Source organism: Theropithecus gelada, chromosome 7b, assembly GCF_003255815.1.
Source record: "Theropithecus gelada isolate Dixy chromosome 7b, Tgel_1.0, whole genome shotgun sequence".
Classification (NCBI taxonomy): domain Eukaryota; kingdom Metazoa; phylum Chordata; class Mammalia; order Primates; family Cercopithecidae; genus Theropithecus; species Theropithecus gelada.
In genome coordinates, this window is record NC_037675.1 from 30,931,244 (window position 1) to 30,958,026 (window position 26,783).

The window sequence follows — 26,783 nt, forward strand, 5'->3', positions numbered from 1 at the left end:
GTGTCATCCTAACTAGCATGGACTGACTGCTTAGGACATGCAAAGCACTATGATATGGTTTGGCTGTGTCCCCACTCAAATCCCATCTCGAACTGTAATCCGAATTGTAATCCCCACGTGTTGGGAGAGGGACCTGGTGGGAGGTAATTGGATCATGGGAGCAGTTTCCTCTATGCCGTTCTTGTAATAGTCAGTTCTCACGAGATCTGATGGTTTTATAAATGGCAGTTTCTCCTGAGCTTGAGCTCTCTCTCCTGTTACCTTGGGAAGAAAGTGCTTGCTTCTCCTTCACCTTCCAGTATAACTGTAAGTTTCCTGAGGCCTCCCCAGTCATGCAGAACTGTGAGTCAATTAAACCTCTTTCCTTTATAAATTACCCAGTCTTGCAAATTTATAGCAGTGTGAAAATGGACTAATATGTAAGTGTTCCATAGATGTTACTGACTCCCATAACAATCCTAAATGTCTACTGCACAGATGTTTATTATCCTTCCTTTACAGAAAAGGAAACTGAGATCTGAAGTAAATTACCCAAGGTTAGTCAGAGAGCAAGTGGCAAAATCAGACTTCAAACCAGGCTCCTCTTCCTAACCATTCCCTTATAGAGTCCATAGTGAGACCAAGTGTTCATTTAAAACTCTTGGCTTTAATAATGAAAAAAGAAAAATCTTGACAACAGAGCAGTTTAAAAGGTAAAGCACATCACTAAGTCCCCAAAATCAACTGCAACAAAAATGAAAATTGACAAATAGAACCTAATTAAACTAAAAAGCTTTTGCAGAGTAAAATAAATTGCCAACAGAGTAAACAGACAGCCTACAGAATGGGAGAAAATATTTACAAACTATGCATCTGACAAAGGTCAAATATCCAGAATCGAAAAAGGACTTAAATCAACAAGCAAAAAAACAAACAATCCAATTTAAAAGTGGGCAAAAAACATGAAAGACAATTATCTAAACAAGACATACAAGCAACAACAAACATAAGAAAAAATGGTCCACATCACTAATCATCAGAAAAACACAAATCAAAACCACAATGAGATACCATCTCACACCAGTCAGTTGGCGGAAATAACAACTTTAAAAAGTCAAAAAATAACAAAACCTGGTGAGTCTATGAAGAAAAAGGAACGCTTATACACTGTTGGTGGGAAATGCAAACTAATTCAGCCACTACAGAAAGCAATTTGGAGATTTCTCAAAGAACTTAAAAAACTACCATTTGACCCAGCAATCTTCCTAGTGGGTATATGCCCAAAAGAAAATAATTTATTCTATCAAAAAGACACATGCACTTATATGCTCACTGCACTGCTATTCACAATAGCAAAGACATGAAATCTACTTATTTACACCATGGAATATTACGCAGCCATAAAAAAGAATGAAATCATGCCTTTTGCAGCAACGTGGATGGAGTTAGAGGTAATTATCCTAAGCAAATTAACGTAAGAACAGAAAACCAAATACCATGTGTTCTCACCTATAAATGGGAGCTAAGCATTAAATACACATAGACATAAAGATGTGAACAATAGGCACTGGGACTACTAGACAAAGAAGAAGGGAGGGGAAAGGAGGCTGAAAAATCACCTCCTGAGTACTATGCTTACTACCTGGGTGATGGGATCATTTGTACCCTAAACCTCAGCATCACTCAATATACCCATTTAACAAACCTGCACATGTACCCCTTAATCTACAATAAAAGCTGAAATTATAAACAATAAAAATAAAAAAGATACAGCATAGTTCATTAATTCTTTGAGTCTTCAAATCTAAATTTATACTTTAATCAACTTACATTTGCATCTATATCAATAGTAATCAACAGTACAACAGCAACAGCAATAGTAGAAAATGTCAAACTTTGTCAATCAATAATATTACCTTCTTTTTATAACTTTGCTGGGCCCTTTTTCAAAAACACTCACTCAAGCCATATTTATTTTGATCCTTACAATAAACTCTGATGTTAGGAAAAACAGGAATTGCCATCCCTGTTTAACAAGATTACTAAAATGCAGAAACTCCATATCTAGAAGTTAGGAGGCTGCCAAGGATTCCAAAGCTCTTTGACTTTATACCTTCAAAGCTTAGAATAGAGTTTGACACACACAAACTCAATGTACATCTATATAGGACAATAACTTGAGTCTCCTATTTGTAAACCAATATTCTCTTGCCACATTATCATATCACTCTCACAGGGCTCAACGCATGTCTTCGAGCAAAATGCATAGGAATTATGATTTATCAATTTTCTAGCCAGGCATGGTGACATGCACCTGGAATCCCAGCTATTTGGGAGGCTGAGGCAGAACTGTTTGAACCTGAGAGGCGGAGGTTGCAGTGAGCTAAGATCGTGCCATTGCACTCCAGCCTGAGCAACAAGAGCAAAACTCCATCTCCAAAAAAAAAAAGGAATTATGATTTATCAATTTTCATGGTCAAAATCTCTGATTCAAAATACTGTACATTATTTTATTACTAGAAAAAATATGTAAAAATATATTTATCAGTAATATGACTTATGAAAAGCATATAATGCCTTTTAAAAGTGAGGTCCACCTAGTAAAATGAAAGCATCAAATTAACAGTTGTTAATTGTGTAGCTGATGTTATAATTTCCTTTAGAAGGTATTTTTGAGCATGTATCATTCATTATTTTTCAGTTTTTTATTCGCCCACAGAGGAGGGAATAAACATTTCTTTCCTACATGGCTGCTCCAAGATTGAGACGTTATTCTGAAAGTACTCAGTATGGAGCCCTGCTTAATAAACATTCATTTAATCATTTTAAATAAGTCTAAGTAATTCAAAACGAAATCTGTACCCATAGATTTCTAACTGTCGCATGAACCTGGCTTTGCAATCATTTTTATATTAGCAGTTTGTTACTTAAATTCAATTTTTAAAAGTATTACTGTTTTCCTAATTACTTTTATTATCATGTATATCATAAGAAATTTAGAAAAGGAAAAAATAAAATAAAATCATCTATCTTACCTCAAGCTAGATATAACAACTGTTAGAATTTTCATGAATTTGTTTATATTTTGTTTTAACTAAAAAGGAAAAAAGAAATATAAGGGTGAAGACAAATGAAAAGTGGGAAGAGAATTTAAAATCCATGCTATAATGCCCTATATTCCTCCTCTTAGGGCCCCAGATTTGGCTCTCAGCTTTAGGGCAGTCAACACAAGATAGAAAAATGTTAATAACACACTTCACACTATCAATAAGATTAAAAACATAGGAATGGCTCAAGAGATGAACAACTATTCTTGGGATTAAAATTTAACAGAGAATTTTCCTCCAGGTTCCTCAAAAGAAGACTGTATAACAAATACTGTATTGGGCCTTCCCTAAGACCTCAGTTTCACAGGAGCATACTGTCCAACCAGCCTAGAAATGGGCTAATGGCATCACCACAAATCATTCTGCGTTTCATTAATGCAATACCTTGAGCCCACGACCCTTTAATATAACTTGGTTCAGGACTATGTTTTTTAAAATCTGGGAGAATGGACAGAATGTATGCCCTTCAACCAATTTATTCATACAGGCTCTCTCTCACAGATAATATTGAGGAACAACCATCAGTATAATGACTGGAGTATAGTTTCTCTCTGTTGCCAGTTAAATAGAGAACCACATGCCATAACATATAAGAGAACTGTAAAAGGTAGTCTTCCAGAACCAAGCATCTAAACACATGATATCCCCCAACAGGGAGAGTATTATTCCAACATCCTGATGTTCTCCAAAAGTCATTCTGAAGACTCAAAACCCTGGATTAAAAATAAATCTTAACACTTACCTTTAAAATAATCTGAGGAGAAAGGGATAAAGGGGTGACAACTGAGGAACAAAAAAATTATTAATGAAAAAAGACTGAATATATTTAGATGTTTATTAAGGCTGGGTACTGAAGATGGTATATGAAGTCCATCATTTAAAGTGAAAACAAAGCCTAACCTTGTACAGTCTAGCTTTAATGTGCTCTTTAAGATAAACTTAAATTTATCTTAAAAATAAAGATACCAAGAAACTTACGACATACATATATATTTTATATATAACTACATGTGTTTTTACATACACATATATTTACGGATGTATTTTTTTCATATACTAACACACACACACACACACACACATACACATAACTGTCTCTTTTAAACCAACTATAAACTTGGAAACATATAGCAACATAAGAAATTTAGATTTAGAAAAGTTTATAGGTACTTATTTTTATGGTAATAATTAACAGGGTCAGCCTCTAGGCTGAAATCCCTGTAATTCCAAATAATAAAACAGATCTACCTATAAAAGAATAGTGTCTTTGTGTTCACCACAACAGTAATTGAAGCTCAATCAAAAGCATTGTCAAATGATTAAGAAAAAAGTTAAAAGGGAAGAGGAACCATTGTTTATTCAGATTTATTAAACCACTTGAAAAAGTTTAAGTTCTATAAATATAGTCTGGTAGTTATTTAAACACACAAACTTTGAGCTCGATGCCTAAACTTAAAATCCCAGCTCTGCCACTACCTACATAATCCAGGGCAATTCTTTCTGTGCCCCAATTTCCTCACCTGCAAAATAAGGGTAATAGATGTTTACTTCTTGGGTTCTTTTAGTAACAATTGCTATTATTACTGCCATATAGCAGTAATTGTTATTATTATTTTAACTGACCTATGAGAAGTGGATTCCTATTGATCTTTATGCCAGTAACCCCCTTACTGGGCAGGTTCTGATGGAGCTTAAATAATCAGGGATATATGCTGAGTTCATACAGCTTAGCTCACAATTCTTATCCACAGATTCAAAGGCCAAGGTGAGATTAATAAAACCTGAAAGCAACTTAATATTATTCCCTGTTTAAAGAGGCAGTACAAGAATGATATTTAAATCCTAACACTCCTATTGTAAAATCAACAGTCTAAAATACTCAGATTTGAATTTTCAGTTGGAAATCAACTTGGACAAAAAGCCAGTAAGTCAATAATTTGTGGGGAACACATGGTCACTTTTTTGGATGACATTGCACTCTGAATCTGCCAAACGAATGACACTTCCTAAATTGATTTGCAGGTACACCACAACAGGAATTACTGGACTGTGGTCTGTCAAATACATACCAATGTACTCTGGGCAAACAGTTGCATGCTACAAGCTGAAATGAGTGTAACTTCTACAGTCGCCCCTGAGAAGGGCTTCTCCCAGGCCTTGGTGCTAAACCAGGGGGGACTGTTTCCATCTCTCTCACCCCAAAAATGAAAGAGAAGTCAGACATAAAACTCTTGAAGGAGAAAGGTGGAGTCACACTACATCATCAAGAGGGCTGGAACCTGGACCAATTCCTAAAATTTGACCAAGTTTCCCTGCAGGGACTCTAGTCTTCCATGTCCCTGCACTTCAATGAATGTGGGTGTCCTATGGTCTATAATCCAAAAATTAATAGGAGGAATGCTTTTTGTATATCAAGAGGCCTACTCTTAAAATGCCCAGCTAAAATATATACTTGATAACTTGAACCATTTGCCAGCAGAAAAAAAAAAAATTTTTGATTTGTGAAAATCCAAGTTGGCATAACCATCTTCTGACCAGCTTCTTCATTCATTTCTAAAACCTTGCCAGGAAAGGAAACTGACCAGCCTTGTAATAAGTATCTTAAAAGTAAGACAGCTTAAAAACAGTACTAGAAACATGGCTGAAAATCACTACTGTTCCACTCCCACGAATGACTGACGTGCACCGAGGGCTGGGAGAAGCCCTCCTCAAGAGTGACTGCAGAAGTTACACTCACTTCAGGCTTACAGCACGCAACTGTTTGCTTAAAACACAGTGGTTATGTATTTAGGAAACCACATATTCATCATTCAAGAATTGAATGTTATGTTAACGAGCAACAGGGTTCCAGAAAATCAAATATAATATACACCCAGCGGGACTTATAACTCTGGAGAAAGTCAACTCATGAGTATCCCTGAGACATTTAAGAATATCTGAGAGGGCTGAAACACTGCATGAGAAAATAAATTATAAAGAAAAAAAGATAAAAACAGCAAGGCAGAAAATTTAAAACACATGAGGTGTAAATCTGGATTGTCAAGAGCTAAAATCAATGAGAAAATTTTTAAAGTTAGAAAAAGGCTTTTAAAAATCCCAGAAAATAAGACAATAAACACACACACATAGAAATGGATATAGATATGTAATTTAATACCCACCATCCAGTATGTAGTAAGTATTGAAAGTATAAATAAAAATGATTTTTTTAAATAAGCCTGAGTTTAAGTCATTTAAAAAGCTGAAATCTAGGCTGGGTGTAGTAGGCCATGCCTGTAACCCCGGCACTTCGGGAAGCCAAGGTAGGAGGATCACTTGAGCCCAGGAGTTCAAGACCAGCCTGGGCAACACGGGGAGACTCCAGCTCTACAGAGAATTTAAAAATTAACTGAGCATGGTGGTATGCTCCAGTGGTTCCAGCTACTGGGATGCTGAGGTGGGAAGATCGCTTGAGCCCAGGTGGTCAAGGCTGCAGTGAGCCAATTGCACCCCCTGGACAGAGTGAGACCTTGTATCAATTTAAAAAAAACAAAAGGGCTAAACTCTGACTTAAGAAATTCAGAGCAGAGTAACTGAGATGTAAAATGTAAAAAGTTAAAGTAACTAAGGTTATGAATTGACAGGAAATAAGGAAAAGGTAAATGTTTTTAAACTGTAATCTCACTGACTCACATCAAAACAGCCAAACAAGTGACTAAAAAGTTCTCGGCTGGAGGCCACTCTGCTGAATGTTCCCTGTCAGCCCATCTGAGTTTCTCAAATACACTTCACAGGTGAGTGGGAAGCAGGGAAGAAAAAACAAACAATGACAAAGAGACTTCCAGCCTTACATGGGGTGATTGGGTGAGTCTGTTATTTTCTGATGTTTTTCTCCAAAGACTTTATTGCTTCCTCTGCAGCACTGTCTCTCTTACCACTGTATTTTATTTGTCAGACTTTTTATTATTTGCATAATTATGTTCTTAAAATCTACAGGTAAATTAGGCCGAGATTTGACAAGTAAAATCTTGAAATGTTTTTCATAATATTTCAACTAGGTATCCACCAACAACCACAAAAGACTCTTTCTGTTCCAGACTCAATTTAATCCAACAAATATTTATTCAGGCCCTATCATAAAATGTTTTCAGAAAGGAAGGCTTTCACTATCTTTAAATCTTTGGCCTAGTTAGTGGAGAGGAATATCATGTCCTCAGAAGAGACCCAAATCTCTGGGGCTTTTGTTTGTTTTCTCCAGTAACGTCTAATATCACAAAATCCTAGCTACGTCTTGTCTCACAAAATCCTTTTAAAAATTATTTGAATAATAATGATGGATCAAAGGTAGAAAAGAGCAATTACTAGAAAGCAAATAGCCCAGGTATAACAAAACACTTAATTTTTATATGCATAGACCACACAATTCTGCTTCTAAGAGCATAATTAGAAAATAATGAGACAAATCATTCATTCAATCACTCAGCACCAAACACTGTTCTGGATACCTGAGATATAACAGTGAAAAAAATAGGCAAAGATCCCTGGTCGTGTGATGTTTACACTCTCGTGTGATTGACCCAATCTTACTAAACTTACTGAATAAAGATAATCCTGAAACTTTTTGTATAAACCAAAGTTTTCTCAATCAAAACGTACTTCAGATTACCAAAGACAGCTCTACAGTATTCAATAAGCAAGCAACTGTTTCTTTTGGACTTTTAGTGAAACATGGACATGTCAAAGATGACATTCATATTTATGTCTAAAAATATGACTTGTACTTCACATTTCTAAAGAATACTGCAGAGTAGAACAAACTGTATAAGAATAAAATGGAGGTTTTTACTTTTAAGGAATTGTTTTATGGAATTTTCTTAAACATTTATAAAGATGTATATTTTCTAAACTCTTTTTAAAAGATCAAAGTGAAACGTGATACATATTTTTAAAAATCAAGCCAGTTCTTATTAAAGAGCAGGAAAGTTGAAAGTGTAAGGCTGTGGTTTTAAAGTTTATTTGTTCACTGTGAAACTGTTAGATATATTTCATATGTAGTCTACTCAATAATCCATTTAAGTGTTGGCTATTGAGTCTAACAGTTTATTCTGCCTCTTGTACTTACATCATCTTGATCTTTCTGTGTAAAGACAAAGCAAAAAAAAAAAAAACAAACCTATGCACTTGCACTTTTCAAACAGAAAAAAGCAAAGAATCATTATAATTCTGAAATAAAAGCTACAATTTAATATCAGGAATTAATTTTAGTAATATTAACAGATAATATCAAAAGAAGTTCAATATGCATATTACATCAGTAAATTTTTTTTTTTTTTTCTCCAAGTCAGAGACTCACACTGTCGCCCAGGCTGGAGTGCAATGGCATGATCTCGGCTCACTGCGACCTCCGCCTCCCAGGTTCAAGAGATTCTTCTGCCTCAGCCTCCGGAGAAGGTGGGATAACAGGCGCCCGCCACCACGCCTGGATAATTTTTTCTATTTTTAGTAGAGATGGGGTTTCACTATGTTGGCCAGGCTGGTCTCAAACTTCTGACCTCATGATCCGCCCGCCTCAGCCTCCCAAACTGCTGGGATTACAGGTGTGAGCCACCGCACCTGGCCTACATCGACAAATTTTTTAAATGTGCTACAGCTTATGCATAAGGACATTTTAAAGAAAAACAAACAAAAAAATAGAATTCTATTTTTTTTTTTTTTGAGTAAGGGAATTTTTTTATTATTATTATTATTATACTTTAAGTTCTAGGGTACATGTGCATAACGTGCAGGTTTGTTACATATGTATACTTGTGCCATGTTGGTGTGCTGCACCCATCAACTCGTCATTTACATCAGGTATAACTCCCAATGTAATCCCTCCCCCCTCCCCCCTCCCCATGATAGGCCCCGGTGTGTGATGTAAATTTCAAAGAGTAGGGTACAAGTTAAATATACTGCAATAAATCTATATACCAATTCTAGTTAGACACTAGAAAGTGGTGCCATGAGTGTTCTTTTATTTCCAGGGGAAGATACTGAGTAAGAACAATGGTCTTATGAGTTGTGACTAGATGGTTCACAAAGCCCGAGAGACTGCCAACATTCAGTCACACACTTAATATCTATAAGAATTAGCGTAGCCTTATGAGAAAGAAAGATTATGAAAGTGCAGTATTTCATCAAGTTCAATAGTCTTTCATGTAGATAAAAAAGAGATTTGCCTATCTTAAAAGCTAAAGGAATTAAAAATCCAATCAAGTGATCAATCAAGGAAGGAATTTGAGACTTGTTAGGACAAAGAGGTAATATATGAATGGAATCCAGGGATATGGGATACATGATTACCCCCTTTCTTGAAGTGATAGAATCACTGATAGAAATAGGGTTCTGTGGAATTGATCTATACTTGTCACAAAAATCCAATCTTTGTCCCAGCTAAAAGCTTTAGTGTTTATGCAACTTTAATTGAGCCAAGAAGACAACTGCAAAATTATATGAGAAGGTGAGAAGGGAACTCCACAAATTGTGTGGAATCACACAATTATTTCACAGGTGAAAAAATATCTTTCAAACATGGGAAGGTTTGAAATTAAAAATAGAGAAGTTTAAGAGAATCAAAACCATAATATTAATACTTTTGTGCATACTATATACATATGATTAAGTAATTAACTTTGGCTTTTGTGTATGGCATCGGAATATTAAAAATCTTAAACTTTACAATACTTATGTTTAATTTATTAGCTGTGTAAGGACTACTTAAGAACGTATAAAGTTTATCAAGCAGATGATTGAAGTATTTAAAGGAAATCAAATATCTTAAATTTAGAAGTGCAATTTCAAATGTTTGAAAGCATTTAATAATTAAGATCATAAAGGATACCGTAATTCTTCAAAGATTCTTAAGTGTGGTTATTCAAATCTGCTAGACTTATTAAAATTTATATTTTTAAGTTCTACTAGAAAGATTAAGAAGTAACATCTGAACCTACAAGTTTAATAACTTGAATACTAAATTCTAAAACCAATGTACATATCTGAAGTCTTTTCTTCACACAAAACTATCCCCAAGGGCACTGAACATTTTATATTTCAAAACTGGCATAGAAGTATCAAATAAAAAGAGCAAATAAAAGCATATTTGAATTTGGATGAGCATATTTGCTTACAGAAAAAAAATAAGATATCCACCAAAATATTAACTATGTTTAACTCTGAGTAGTCTGATCCATTTTGGGGCTTATCTGAATTTCTCACCTTTTCTGCAATGAGTGTGGCATATTAGTTTCTTGCTGTAACAAATTACCACAAACTTGATGACTTTACTAAACAAAAATTTATTATCTTACTGTTTTGGAGATCAGAAGTCCAAATCAGTTTCTCTAGACAAAAGTCAAAATGTGGTTCCTTCTGGAAGGAAGAAACCTTTTCTAGCCTTTTTCAGCTTCTAGCTTTTCCTACATTCCTTGGCTTATGAGCTACTCCTCAAATAACTCCAACATCTTGTTTCTGTTGTCACATCTCCTACTACATGACTCTAACTCCTTCTGCTTTCCTCTTACAGGGACCTCAGCATTCCTTGGCTCATGGCCCATTTCTTTCATCTGCAAAGTCAGCAAAAGGGTACTGAACCTCTCTCATTCTTTGAATCACTTCTGCTCTTCATATTCATCTGTCTGACCTAACTAGGAAAACTGTCCACTTTTAAGGTCTCATGTGACTGGACTGGACCCACCTGGATAACACAGTATAATCTCCCTGTTTCAAAATCCTTAACAACATCTACAAAGTTCCATTTGACCTATAAGGTGACATTCAAAGGTTCCAGGAATTAGGATGTAGACATCTTGGAGCGTCATTATTTAGCCTACCACAAATTGTAATTTTGTAATTAAAAAAAAAAAACCCAATTATTTAATTAAAGTATAAAAGTCTATGATTTTCTATGTGGAGAAAATTCTAAACAGGAATGATTAAATCAAGTTCCTATTCAAGTGGCTTTAGTCCCCTGATTTGCATTATTTTTCAGAGACAGAATATTCAACATCATGACTTCCAAACCTACAATTCTTAACATTACTTCAACAGTATATTCATCAACAGAAACCAAGTATAGAGTAATAGGTATAACTCATATATCTGCTTCACCCAGACCATGACTCTGAACATCTTAAGCAAATATGCACTACAGTCCATACATTCTTATTTTGGGACAATACAACTTCCACAATTTTATCTCTCTTATTTGCCTACTTATTTTTTAAATAAAAAATTTTCTAAATAACCAAAGACATCTGTGTATAGTGTTCCTCCTTTTCTTGCCAACCATATTTTCTCCAGTGAAAAGAACACAATAAAGTACAACTTGAAACTATGATAAACAGTGTCACCCTTCTGCATCTAAGTCCATGTATTTTGCCTTTGTCATGACTGCCAAGAGCACTTTATGCTAAAGCTTCAAAGCAGGCTTTTCTGTTTAACTAGCTGAATTAATAAAGGTAGTATGTACTTCCAGAATCAATTTAGTATGTAATACCACAATACTCAAAGTTATTTGCTGTTTGATACAAATGTACTATTATAGTATCTTGGATTGCTGACTGGTTGAAAAAGAGCACTGAAACTGCTTTATATATTACATTCAAAGTGAGATCTAAGCAATTAGCTTATGAAATGAATTCTAAATGTTAGTTGTCTTTTCATTTTTAAGTTATACAGAAACATTTGTTCAAAGTGGATAACATTATAACCTAAGTAGGGTGTTCGCTTTTGTTTTTAGCTTGAATCATTTAGAAGAGTTACCCAAAATGACATGGTTAATATACATGATTTGATGACTCTTTCTATGAAATGTAAATTTTACCTTTCTCCTTAAATGTACAGGTTTTTTGGCCAAAAGGTAATAAAATGTCTGCCTAACTCAGGTTTTTCTTTCTGTTTTTCTTTCTCGTTTGTTTTTATGAGTGAATATACAATTTAAAAGAATTCTAGGACAACAGGCATGGAACTGGGACTGTCCTGGACAACAGAGCATATGATCAGCCCATTTAATTTAGTGTATTAGAGCGACTCCCCTCCATTAGTCCATCCTCACTCTGTGTTTACCTTTGCTCCCTAACCTTCTTAAAGAATTGAAAAAAAGCAAAAATCATGTAAGATGTAGTTTTTCATTCTTCAAAAATGTACGGAAGCTACTGGATTTATGTAAATATTGTAAGATCTACATCCTAGTTGACATTCCACATTAGTAGATGAAATTAACATCTGTCACAAAGGTTGCTCTGAAGCTAATCAGTTATTTCTGAGTACTTATAATCTGGTAAAGGAAAGTTAGGCATGAGTGATTGGCCTTACTACTCAAGCAACAACTGATGCCCTGTGTCCAACTAGTTAGACATGAGTTATCTGAAGATAAGGTTTACAAGGCACAGTACTTGACTAACAGACATCTAGTAAATTCAGACCTCTAGTACAGCTGGAGATGTCTGCTGCCTTTTCATTACCAAGACACTACCAGTAAGTCATGTGCAAAAAGCCTCTATGTAAGTTGTCAATTGTACTAAAGTTCTAAAGTTCCAAACACATCAAAGAAAAGCACCTTTCTAGACCATTAGGGAAAACTACTTTACTATATGATGCTCAGTACTCATTTAGGGCAGGAACCCTTAGAATTGAACTGAATTATGAATGTGCTTTAGGTCAAGTCATCTCTCTCTATATATATATACACTTGTATCTACATTTTTGTACCAAGTTTGAGGAAAGTACAATTAGTCTACAAGGGAAGTAAGTGTTGGCATTAGCCCTGCACACAGACAATGTGAAGGGATGCAAGGCAATTCACAATTAAATTCAACCACTGAAGTGGAAAAGAAAACTTCTATTTAGCTTGTGATTGATCATGTACAAGTGGGAGTAAGTTTACCTTCAAGTGGCTTCATTCGTAAATGACAAAAAATAAGCAAGCAAACAAACTTTATTAGAAGAATAAACATACATATTTGTGAAGAATGACCCTTAGCAAATATACAACACAAATACTACTTCTAAAAGGAAAGTAGGTCGGGCACGGTGGCTCATGCCTGTAATCCCAGCACTTTGGGAGGCCAAGGCGGGTGGATCACCTGAGGTCAGGAGTTCAAGACCAGCCTGGTCAACATAGTGAAACCCTATCTCTACGAAAAATACAAAAATTAGCCATGTGTGGTGGCACGTGCCTGTAATCCCAGCTACTCAGGAGGCTGAGGCAGGAGAATTGCTCGAACCTGGTAGGTGGAGGTTACAGTGAGCTGAGATCACATCACTGCACTCCAGTCTGGGGGACAGAGCGAGACTCCATCTCTAAATAAATAAATACGAAAAGCAAACCCTGAAAGGCACTTTTCTTAAGGACCCTTAGTTGTTTTCTCAGAACCTGCTCAGAATCAGTATACTATTCAAGAATGATTCATTGACTTACACTGGTAGCTAAAATTCTTTACATCTACTAATTTTGAACCACAATGATCAATATATAGTCTTACCATAATCTCTTCTTCCAAAACACTTGGTGGCCACATCTTATTGGAAAGAAGGCCAATTCAATTACACAAGGTAATTAACTTCTTTGGATAAAGACAGTGGCATCTGAAAATTTCCAGGTGGGTAAGGACTGGCTATCTCCACAATTTTGTTACCAGAAAAGCAAATTCCAAACCAAATTCTGCTACACAAACAGAAATATATTTCAAAAAAAATTAACAATTAGACATATTATAGATCATACGATTCCTCAAGGGTGAGGAGTATCTCCCAAACAGGCAGATTTAGTATCTCTAAAAGAGATATAAAAATATCTCTCGAATTTCACTAATTTCCCCAATGAGAGTCCAGTTCTAATGTTCACTGTATTAATTATAAATACTGAAGGAGTGGGAAGTGGGGGAAATCTTGCCACCAATAAGAGAATCCTTGTAGTAGTGACCTCCGAAGTGACTAGGATTCTAGCTGGCTACTAATTGGGATGTGAATTCCAGACAAGGGAAGTCTTCTAGACTAAGGAATAATTTCAATAAATCAATAATACCACATTGTCAAAGTTTAAGCATTTTTAAGTAAATTTCAGCCAACATAATAAGAAGATTTAAATTTCTTCCCACTGTCTGATAATTCCAAACTCTTTGTACAAATCTATGGCCTTTCAAGCAAGTGAATAAAGTATTGGGAGGATCTGCTTTTTACATAGTAGCTATGTGACTTGAGGTAAATAATTTAATCTCTCCAACCTGTATTTTCCTCATCCTTAAAACAGATAAAATTACTACCACGAAGCGCTGCTGTGAAAATCAGAAATGACAAATGAAAAGCCAAGATACAGATTGGCACACAAAGTAAATGTCAGGAAGGTTTTGTTCCTGGAGGCTCCCCTCTGCTGGCCATTGTACTGTGAGAGAAACTGCCAGTTCAAGGTCCTTTGCTACTCACGGAATTTTCCAGAAGAGGCCCTGGAACCTTGTCTATCACGACCCAAGTCTCCTGGGATAAGCTTTTCAAAATTCTTACAGACAGGTCATCATGAAGTTGTCCCTCGGAGCTCAAATGTGACACTCAAAAAATTTCTAAAGAGGACTACTCCACTTGTAAAAAGCAACCTCCAAGATCTCTTTCCACTGTTATCGCTAAGTGATTTAGCGCGGCCATTTCTTCTGGCTCTAGGAACAGGAAGGTCAGAGCTTTGCTGTCTGTTCTTTTCTGCCCTCAGGTGCCATGAATCTCAGAAGCCCACAGACTTTGCCTATTGTCACTGTTCCAGGTCTATTCACCACCACTGATTCAAAGTCATCACCAAAGATTAACTGATATCATTCCCCAACAATTTCCTGCTTTTGACAACGGTGAAAAAGCTACAGCTGTTTGGTCAAGTGGTTGTAACCTCTAGTGTTACTGTTCTGACGGTCTAACTGCACTAACCAATCTCTAAATAACTGCAACTCTTGTTGGTCACCCGTGTTCTTACTTGCAGCTTTCCATATTAGAGACACAGACCAAGCCTTTCAAGGATGCTAAATACTAAGATGATACCAGCTTTGCACCACAGAACTATACAGATGTCTCAAAATGGACAGTAGACCTCACCTTTCTGTAGGCTAAGAAATAGTCTCATGTCTCATCTTAATAATCTCTTTTTCCTGTGGCAAAGAAGTCACACTTAAATGTCTCCAAATTCCTCCTACTCCCTCTGCCAAACGCTCCCTTAAGTGTGTTCCTCCCTAAATTCTAACCATGATCTCCTAGCACTATGAAAAGAACATAGCCACTTTTTGCAACGATAAGAACTCCCTGGTCCAATCCAAGAGGCCCTACCAGAACACTAGCCTACCTCCATTTCTCAACAATGTGAGGAGTTAGAAGGGAGGGGGGAAATGTTCATGCTTAATTGATAAAAAGCTTAAGAAAGAGGGTCTTGAATAAACATTCGACTATTGATAAATGATCTAATTCAATCAAGTCTCTGGAACTTAATTCTAGCACCTCAACTAGAACTGAATCCCTGGTCTCTCTCTAGCTAGTCATTCACCCAAAACAAAGAAACAGTTCCATAATCATCCCGTAATTATTATGTCATTAATACGATGGATTTAGACAACCGAGGAAAAGGCTCTGTATTTTTGGTATGTACAAAACTGACAGTTTAAAAATTTTGATTAACACTTTAACCTAACAGATTAATCTTTATTAATAATTAATGAAAAGTGCTTTTGTTTTTAAGAAAATTTGAAATTTACATCAACATAAATGTCGATGAATAAATTTCAAGCAAAAAAATTCCTATCAAAAGTCAGCTTACGCCATTTACAGCAAGCTCATTTAATGATACATGGATTTCATATTTGAACACATTATTTTATTCGATGTAGAAATATGTTTCTGTTTGTGACATATCAAGTTAGAATTTGATTATATTCAGATTATTTCTATTCCATTGTTTATGAAAAAGAAAAGAGATACAGGCCGGGCGCGGTGGCTCAAGCCTGTAATCCCAGCATTTTGGGAGGCTGAGGCGGGTGGATCACGAGGTCAGGAGATGGAGATCATCCTGGCTAACATGGTGAAACCCTGTCTCTACTAAAAATACAAAAAACTAGCCGGGCGTGGTGGCGGGCGCCTGTAGTCCCAGCTACTCGGAGGCTGAGGCGGGAGAATGGCGTGAACCCGGGAGGCGGAGCTTGCAGTGAGCCGAGATCGCGCCACTGCACCCCAGCCTGGGCGACACAGCAAGACTCTGTCTCAAAAAAAAAAAAAAAAAAGAAAAGAGATACAGCTCTTTATTTAAAATGCTGAATACTCTTTTAATTTCATCTTAACCATCTATTATCTTGTGAAAATTCTGTATACTGAAACAAGCTTCAACTGTCAATATATAATACTTCATACATATACCACAGTTCTTCCAATGCCTGGTTGAAAATAAATAATGAAACATAACACAATAGGATCCTTACTTGGACTGATGAAAACTATGTGCTATGAACTGAAGAGTATGATTACAGCAATGCTACATACCTGTAGATATATTTTTTAGTAAAAACTAGATTTTTTTAACTTTTAGTTTCAGGGGTACATGTACAGTTTTGTTATATAGGTAAACTTGTGTCATGGGAGGCTGTACAGATTATTTTGTCACCCAGGTACTAAGCCTAGTACCCCAAAATTGATTTTTTCAAAGCAGGAAATAATATGTTGCCTGACTGTAGATTTTAAATGTTCTCACCACACACACAAGAAAAGATGAGTCTGTGAGATGATGGACATGTTAATTAGCTTGATTTAATCACCGCACAATGCATACATATATCAAAATATTACATCACATATCATAGTATATATAATTTTTATTAGTAAATTATACCTTAATAATGCTGGGGAGGGAGAAAGAATCTTGTAGGATCACCTGCAGTGTTAAAAAGGGAACTCAATGTGAGACAGGTAATTCAGACAGTCAGAACTATGAAAATATCAAATACTAATTTACAAAAGTATAAAAACACCACTTACTTATTATGATCCCAATGACACCAAGAATATGTACCATATGTACAATTTGATTAGGAAGTTTCTGAATATCTTTTCAGATGGTGCTAACCATTAGATCTCAATGTTCAGCTGCCCACAGTAGCTAAAATACTTGCCATAATACAAGTGGTAACCCTTTAATCTAATGTTCCACTTTTCTGGCCTTTTCAATTTACCACTCGATTCTTTATTTCTAGTTTTTAACTGCCCCCTCAGTCCTCTCCTCCCCAATCTCTCTGACTGTACAAGACACTGTGTGAAATAATGTCAATACTTTCACAAAAGGCTGTATAACATGCCACTCCTATCCAGAATTGATACGGAACCAAACAAACTGAAAAATACAAATGTTCATCATTGCAGTGGATATTTACGTAACTGCAAATAAGCAATCTCTTTAATATTTTCACCCTATACTGAGCAATTGCTCAGGTTGAGAGAATCACCTAACTATAAGAACATTGAGCGTAGGAAAAAAATCAAACTAATTATCAACAACACCAGGTATCATGCACATTCATACTTTACATTCAAATTTTCATTACTCAATTAATACTTTTCAACCATTTTATAATATATGTGGGGAAAAGTGGCTGCTGACAAATAAGGAGAGAAGCATTCAGAAATTCCTGAAATTGTGCCTAAAAACAAGCAATAAATTCACTAGTTCCTCATCAATCAGTGGTTTAGTCAGAATAGATGCCAATGAACTAGTGAAGGGTGTATTTTTTTTTCCTTTTCACCAAAATAAGTTGAACAAAATTCCTGTGTGATTGCATATTTTAAAATCTAAGTTTTATGTTTGCCAACATTGCTAAGCTACTATATCAATTGTCTGGCTTAAGCCAAATAAAACCTTTCATAACTTTGGAAGAAACTTCTACACAGGAAACTGTAGACTTGGACAGGCAAAATTTGTCTGAAAATGCATTGTTTTTATACCAATTCTTAACTATTCAAATTACATGATATTCCATAACAGCCATAGTGGCCATATAATTGAAGACTCAGTATATTTAATGATCTGTTTTTCTAGGTGAGACCAGAAAAAGAAAGAAGCAGAATGATGTGAATTTCTCTGCTGCCAAATAACTTCAAGTGGTGCTATCACAATTGGTTTTTAACGGTACAAAAATATTTGGTTGATAGTATTAAAAGAATTCCTGTGGGAAATATCTCATATTCTTATAGATAAAAAAATTTTTGGAATAGCTGTATGCAAAATCACCATTTTCTTTGTATCTAAATTCTATCAATAGAAAGAGGGAAATGAGGCCAGGCGCAGTGACTCACGCCTGTAATCCTAGCACTTTGGGAGGCCAAAGCAGGTGGGTCACTTGAATGCAGGAGTTCAAGACCATCCTGGCAACATGGGAAAACCCTGTGTCTACTAAAAATATAGAAAATCATCCAGGCATGGTGGCACATACCTGTAGTCTCAGCTACTTGGGAGGCTGAGGTGGGAGAATCACCTGAGCTTGGGAAGTTGAGGCTGCAGTGAGCTCAGACTGTGCCACTGTACTCCAGCCTGAGTGACTAGAGTAAGACCCTGAGGAAGGAAGGGAGGGAGGAGAGGGAGAGGGAGAGGGAGAGGGAGAGGGAGAGGGCTTGTCTTGTTTTATTCCAACATATTCCAACAATAAGGAAAGATTTAAGAAATTGAAATCACATTTTCAAAATCACTCTAAAGTAATCCTGGGGAAACTANGAGAGAGGGAGAGGGAGAGGGAGAGGGAGAGGGAGAGGGAGAGGGAGAGGGAGAGGGAGAGGGAGAGGGAGAGGGAGAGGGAGAGGGAGAGGGAGAGGGAGAGGGAGAGGGCTTGTCTTGTTTTATTCCAACATATTCCAACAATAAGGAAAGATTTAAGAAATTGAAATCACATTTTCAAAATCACTCTAAAGTAATCCTGGGGAAACTAAAAGATGAGTAGTATCTTTTATTATTTAAAAAACACCCTATATTTTTACCTCTATTTCCACATTTGGGTTTAGATCTTTCACATTAAACAAGGTGATAGTGCAAGATCAGAGGTCAAAGATTAATTACCGTTATACATAAATCAAAGCAAACAAATATAAAAACAAAGCAAGGAAAGAAACTTCATGTTACCATCAACATCTATAAGACTGCATTCTACCAACTTCTAACAGTCTGAGTCCAGCCTTGCAATCTTGATCATTATACTAGTTTTTTGGCATAGTTTGAGAGCTTATTCAATGATTCCAGTCTAATACACACACATACACACACACACACAGTTTCATGTAATTATCCATTACACTCTTCCTTAAAATATTTATAAATAATTACTGATTGTGGTTTTCTAAAGGTTTTATAATGGGGCGTGGAGTTCCATGAGAGATAAGTGGTAGTTAGCGGGAATATCTAAAAAAGACTTGTGATTGGCTTAGCCAAACTGATAACTCAACTGTTTCCCAGTAAATTTGCCTTCTCATCTCAATATGACATTTCTGCATATGCATAACCAATTATGTTATATTAGCTATCATCAGATGGAACAATTTAGCAAACAACCTCTAGATGTTAGCATGACACAGAATTGCAATCCCCCCAAGTCATTTCCAAGCACCTTCCTTCTCATGTATTAAGCGATGATCTGCAAATAAGCTTTCAGTTTTGGTCTTGAGAACCAGAATTTTGAACTGTGTTCCCAAAGGCCGCACCATCATCTATTTTATTTCCTTTTTTAAAAATCAAGTGAAACACCATTGACATTGCACTTGTAATTGAAAAGGAGTTAAATCATCTTTCTGTCAAAAATAATAAAAAGCAATGAAAATATGCTTTGCTTTTATCAGCAAATGTGTCTTTCATTTAATAATAATTAGATTAGTCCTTAAGGAATGCTGACAGGTTGAGATTTGAGAAACTGTTTCAAAACATAACTACTTCTAAGATTTGCCCTGATACAGAGGGCAGGAAAAAGATGTCACCTGGGCCTTACAGCCATATTGCTTGTTTAATATTATAATTTTAATTATACATTGAGATAAGAATAAGATAATAAATAAAAATTTCTTTTGTTAATAAGACAGTATGCTAGTCTATAGAGCTTTAAGCTTTAGTCAATAACAGCATTTATCATGTACATATTTACCAAGCAGTATGTGTAATATGTTACACATATTGTCTTTAAACCTCAAAGTAATCTTAGATGTCACAAATATACATTCATCGACTTACAAATGTTCTGTATTCTCTAGTAAGGTCATTAACAGTTATTCATAAATAAATTAGTGAAGACGTATATACAATCATCTCACAAAAAAGGTAATAATCATTAGAAAATAAAGTTATAAATCTCCCATAAAAGCTATGATAGGAGCCTGGTCAAAATGAACAGCACAGTCATGAAGTATGGTCTTCTGGGGCAAGTTTTTAAATCTTACTAATAATATTCCAGTAACCCCCACCACCACCATACACAGTGTACATTTACTCTCTCAGATTGATCTCAATTCTGAATCCAAAGGCCCAAATGAATTCATGCATTTATCAAATGAGCCAATCATCCAATTCTTCCCAGCCCGAGGACTACAAGGCTTAATGGTTTTAACTTCACAGTCTTACAGGATATTCTTGTGAAAACTGTCAAATAGTATATACCTATTTAAAAAAGGTTTATAAGTATGTGAATTGATAGAAAAATATAAAGCAGAATTTCTATTTGGGATTGTGAGATATGTGTTGAGGCCTCGTTTTTTGCAGTCTATAATACAAAATATAAAAAAATACTTCAGCATCTGGAGGTTATACAAGGATAATGAAGCTCTTTAAAATATAGTTAGACATAGATAATCTACTACATATATATTCCACATTTGCAATACATAAATACATATATAATATACAGTTCCAAAATATAATCCTGTGACAGTCTTAAACCTGAAAAGAAATTTAAATTTTAAAAATACAGGCAGGGCACAGAGACTCATGGCCTGTAATCCCAGCACTTTGGGAGGCTGAAGTGGGAGGATCACTTGAGGCCAGGAAATCAAGAACAGCCTGGGCAACATAGTAAGACATTGTCTCTATAGAAAAATTTTAAAAATTAGCCAGATGTGGTGGCACACACTTGTAGTCCCAAACGCTTGGGACGCTGTGGCAGGAGGATCACATTAGCCAGGCATCTGAGGCTGCAGTGAGCTATGATTGTGCACTGTACTTGTAGTCTGTGCCTTATCTCAAAAAATAAAATAATAAAAATAAAATTAGAGTACTATAATTATATTACTTAAGAATCACTTAATAGGCCAGGCCCAGTGGCTCATACCCAATGGGATTCCTTAAATCCCAGCACTTTGGGAGGCCAAGGTCAGAGGACCTCTTGAGCCCAGGAGTTCCAGACCAGCCTGGGCAATATGGCAAAATACCATCTCTACTAAAAATTTAAAAATTAGCCAGGCGTGGTCGCCCACAGCTGTAGACCCAGCTACTCAAGGGGCTGAGGTGAGAGGATCACTTAAGCCCAGAGGGCGAGACTGCACTGAGTTGTAATTGTGCTACTGCACTCCAGCCTGGGCAAGAGAGTAAGACCCTGTCTAAAAAAAAAAAAGAATCACAGTAAAATGACAAAGTCTATACTTCATCATTAAATCAGAAATCAGTAGACATATAATATAGTCAATTATACAATCAGAATAAAAATATATACACCTAAGCCCCAAAGACGATCATTAGCTTAAAAGGAGTTTGTTGGTCCAGGGAAGTTGGATTGGTCAAGCACCTAATTACTTTCGGCTTTCTCAATCTATATGGAATGTGTGGAGTATCTAAAATTAGTAATAAAGAGAAAAATAACACCACAACTATTAAGAAAACAATGTATAATATAATTAAAGTGAAACAATTACAAGCAAAGTAACGCTACTTTCAAACCAAGACGCTAACCTTACTTCTTTAGTGAGCTATCTACTTAAAATCTCACTGTTAAATTTCTTTGGCCAAAAGATGATTCTGAAAAGTGAAACTATATGCCAGGAATCTTACAAATGCTATTACTCTATTAAAGTACATTTAAGAGTAAAATATCAGTCGTCTTTCTAATAAGGTAACAGCCAAAATGAAGTCATATTAATTGCATCAAGCATCCCTAAAGTAACACTGCTCATTTGAAAAAAAAAAAGTATGTGTGTGTGTTTGTTTGTGTGGTAGGTAGGTAGATGATGTACTATGAAACCAAACTAGCTCTTCCTCTGGAATTTTTTTCCTTGCTTTAAAACAATTCCTCCTCAGTCTATATATTCAAGGTTTCTTTGATAGTAGAAAGTAACAGTGTTTCAAAGTGAAGTCAATTATTGTTATTATTTCTTACCCTCCTGAACACAATAATCATGTAAACTAACAGAATACATATCTTTATATACAACCAGGTTTCAATGTCACACACTTGCAAACTAAATAAATAAACATAATGTAAATGAAACCCTGGATCAATACTTCCCAAAAAGAAAGAATAACATATTACATATCCATACATTGTTACATACAAAAAGCAAGACTAGATTTTTCACCTAAACTAGAAGATGAAAGAAAGAATTCTTTACTTATATGTCAGTATATACTTAGGGTACGTTATTTTAAGTAAATATTTTTTGTTGAAATGCCATCACAATGTTTCAAGTACAATTTTGTCTGCTACATAGAGAACAACTATACTCTAAATTCTAAATAATAACAATAATAATTTAGAGGTGAGTTTCTCAGGGAAACTTACACAGCCTTGTACACCTCAGTTGCTCATCTCAAAGGAAATGTCCTATGATGTTACTGAAACTGTCAGCTAGTATTTCCAATGCTCATATGATCTATGTTAGTATTTAGGGAGCTCCTGAACAAAGTGAATGAAAAACTTCTTAACACATTTAAGACAACAGATGTGGAAGACTCAGAAAGATCAGGAGAACCTTCTGCTGTAAGTTTCATATGACTCCAGCCCACATAGTAAATTGTAAATGATTTCAAATCCTCTGCTCTCTCCTGAAACATCCACTCCCCAAACTCCTGTCATCCTTCCTCATAGCTGACATCCTCATAAAGGACTTCAAAAAAAAACTGAAATGAAAGACAAAAGAACTCCCTCCCACTTCTTTAACTCCACACTGACACTCTGCCATTCCTACTGTCACAACACACAGAGATCCCTGTATCCTGTGATGGACCTTCAGCGCTCTTAATTTTGTTTCTGCTGGGATAGCAATATATTCTGAAAGAGATGACAGATGATAGAGAAAATGAAAAAGTCCTCTGTCCAGAAACACTATCTAGTATATATTTATTTACAGTATTCTGTATATAAATAAGCCTCAAGTTCACATATATAAATCTAACCCCAACTTTTTTATAACCTTAAAAAAAAAAAATCAGAGTTAGATCTTTACCTTAACTATCCCAAACAGTCAAACTTTTCACACTTCTTTGAGAGACAGAAGAAACTACCAAAACAAATACAAAAGGAAAGGATTCCCCTTATAAATCAGTCACCTATCAGGGCTGATGGTTTTCCCTTTCCAGTATTTCTCCCGTTCTCTCCCCCCAAGAGTCTTGGCTCATGTTCCAACTGCTCATGACTGAACTCTGGTGCTCTTTCTGCCATAACATTTTTGGCATTCTAAAACCTCCACACAGCAAATCCATGTTTCAGATGTCCTTGGTATGATGTCGCTGTGAAAAGATTACTGAGGCTTCTCGCAATTTCAGTTTAATTCAAGGCCTTTTCATAACTGTACTTCCCTTAAAGACCCCAGCCACCACCTTCAGGCCTGCTGCATTCCATAAGTGCTTGCTGTCCCTCTCCCTCTGCTCTCATCTCACTCTCTCCATGTAACACGCCTCTTGGTAGCTTCCAAGACACCTGGAATTCACCCTCCATTTTAAAATCCCACTACCAAACCTCTTGAGCCATGGATCAGTCTCTCCATCCTGAACTCCATAAGGAAGTGGGGGGCGGGGAGGAGGGAGATTTCAAGCTGGTCAAAACAAAGTCTATCAATATTACTTTGACCCAATTTGAATATTCTCTGACACTACATCACTTGCTTTAGAATTTAGAAAAGTTAAAATTGTACAGAATTACCTTTGCTTTTTGAGAAATTTTATTGTACATTGTATATGTGGTTATGAAGCATTGCTGTTTAATTAACTGGTCTGCATCCAAATGGAGAGGGTTGTATACAAGGCTTTCACAGTGCCTAGGAGAGTGCTCCCGCTTACCCACAATAGACATTCCACAATACTGATGTGGAAAAGGAGCATGATATGACTTGCATCAGCATTAGACAAAATGTGTCATTTTCTTCGAAGTTGCAAACAGTTGACATTACCCGTAATATAAAAGTAAAGTTCCATAAATAAATTCCTGGCACTCATTGTTACCTTAGTCTAGAACTTTCACAACTTTCTAGATCGGTTATTTTTTCCACCTGGGGCTTTTAACATCCCTGTGCTCAGTGCCGCAACTCACAACCCTCAAGGTTTAGCAAACTCTGTTACACATAGTTTAAAGAAAGCAATTCATGATTATTCAACTGATAATTGGAAAGCAAAAGGAGTGCTAGCCAGTCCTCCAGGACTGAAAAATTCAGCACCTTTAGAGACCTCTGTCTCCACCCCCTGAAACGCTGGCTGTTTACACTAAGAAGACTGGCGCCATGGCCCCCACTCCCTCACATCTGTATCACCCCCTTCCATGCAACATCCCTCTGGATAGCTCCAGAGGCAACCTGAAAATCCAAATTGCAACTGTAAACAGTGGTGGCTGGACTGAGTCTCCTCCGGGGGTGGCCTGGCCCCAGATAACGGCCCTTCTTCCAACCTGCCTTGAGTGGCCGCTGTCCAGAGCCCCACAGCCTCAAACTTAAGGGCACAGCCAGCCTTGGGATGTTCCTGGACATCACCCCCACCACTTCAACGTCCTACTATCAGCATCCCGGGAATGAAAAATAGGAAGGTTGCAACTTTCAGGTTTTGTCGTTGGAAAATGTGTTTCCATGTTCATACAGAGGTGGAACTAAAAGATGACAGGGCCTTGGGTAGCTGCAGTCCTGGTCAGTTTAGCTGACAGGTGAGAAATTTCTTGTCTCCAGGCCATTCCAGGGGCACTCTGGTGCAGGAAGTAGGATTCAGGCACCAGGAATGCGCTGGTCCAGGGTCCATAGCGGAAGGGGACAGAGGGGAAGAAAACTGGGAAGTCTCAAGGACAAGGAGGGGCGCGGCGAGGAAAGGGCAAGATACCTGGAAATTGTCATGAGAAGGATGGAAATGGGTGAGGAGTAGGCGGACTGGAGACAAATCGGTGAATAGAGGAAGATGGGGCGAGAGGAGGATGAGCAACAGCGAGCGCAGTGCCTCGGGCTGCGGGCGTCCAGCCGCGGCGGGGCCAGTCGCTTCCAGAGCGCCGACGAGGCTGGCGGCCGGCCGAGCCCCGGGAGCCGGAAAGTTGGCGCAGAGAGGGCCAGCTGGGCAGCGCCCCCTGCGCCGCGGGGAGGCGCCGGGCTGGCAGCGGCGCGGCGACTTACCTTCTGGTCGACGATGGAGCAAGCCATCTCGCGGACGTGCGCCAGGCTGTAGTCCCCAGACGAGTCCTGCAGCAGCAGCACTGGCTCACGGCTCAGGCCGATCTGCAGATGGAACGAGATGCCCCCGACCGGGGCCGCGACGGGAGCCAAGAAAGGCGCGGGCCCGGGCCCGGACCCTGGGACCAGTGCGGCGGCAGCTGCCGCAGCGGCTGCCGCCACGGGCAGCAGGGGGCTGGGCGGCCGCAGGACCGGAGGGGCGCTCATCGCTCAGCGGGGCGCGGGGCCGGGCAGCCGAGGGCGGGGGCCGGCGGCGCGGCAGCCGAAAAGTTTTGCAGCGGCTGAACCAGGAGCTTCTTTCTCCGAGAGCCGAGACGGAAAATAAAAACTTTCCGGAAAAGTCCCCGCGCGGGGGGAGGGCGAGGGGATGAGGATCAGGAGGGGAGGGGACTGAGGGGAGGAGATGGGGAGGAGGGAAAATGGCCGAGGCGGGAGGACTTTGCGGCCCGGAGCGCGGCCGCCGGCGCGGGGCCGCCGGCGCGGGGGAGGCGCCGCCGCCGCCGCCAAGAAGCTGCCGCCTGGCGCGCTCGGAAGGACGGGGCGGCGGGTCGGCGCGGCCAGAGCGCCGGGCGGGGGCGTGAGGGGCGGGGAAGGGGAGCTGGGGGCGGGCACTGCGGAGCCACCACCCGGCGGGCGCGGGAGTCGCAGGAGCAGTGGCCGCAGGGTGCCCGGTCGCCGCCCCCTCTGCCCGCAGTTCCCGAGGCCTGAGCCTCCGCGAGCCGGGATAGGACCGAGTGGCGAGGCTCGGAGCCGCCTCGGCAGGAGCGGCCCTTCCCTCCCTGCAGGGACTCCAGTCCTCGCGGGTCCCGCTGCCCCGACTGCGGACGGAGTGGATGGGGCGCACCTCCTCACACCCGCTTCCTGGGGTCGCGAACTTCCCGGGCCCCACGGTCCCTGCCACCTCTTCCAAATGCTCGAGGACTACGCACTTCTACAAGTGAGGTGACTTTTGAGGAATTCAAGAATGCTGATCACAGCGGTTCCCCTCGGGTCTTACCTTCGGAGGGTCAAGGGAGGATGGGTCATCCGGAAACCACTTACATCCAGGCCCCTCTGGGAGCCCTGGGGTTTGTT

At 38.2% G+C, this 26,783-nt stretch overlaps 1 protein-coding gene across 3 annotated transcripts in view; it reads right to left on the reverse strand.

The window, feature by feature from the left end:
• The window catches only part of PRKD1 (protein kinase D1), a 365,049-nt gene extending 338,903 nt beyond the window's left edge, over positions 1 to 26,146 (reverse strand). For 2 of the 3 annotated variants that reach the window (XM_025392896.1, XM_025392895.1), the window contains exon 1: positions 25,653 to 26,146. In XM_025392896.1, the coding sequence (XP_025248681.1) occupies positions 25,653 to 25,916 (264 nt within the window). In that variant the 5' untranslated portion in view covers positions 25,917 to 26,146. Of the gene's footprint in view, positions 1 to 25,368; positions 25,495 to 25,652 lie in introns of those variants that run through there. The other variant, XM_025392897.1, reaches the window with a different exon arrangement.
• Positions 26,147 to 26,783: the final 637 nt, after the last annotated feature.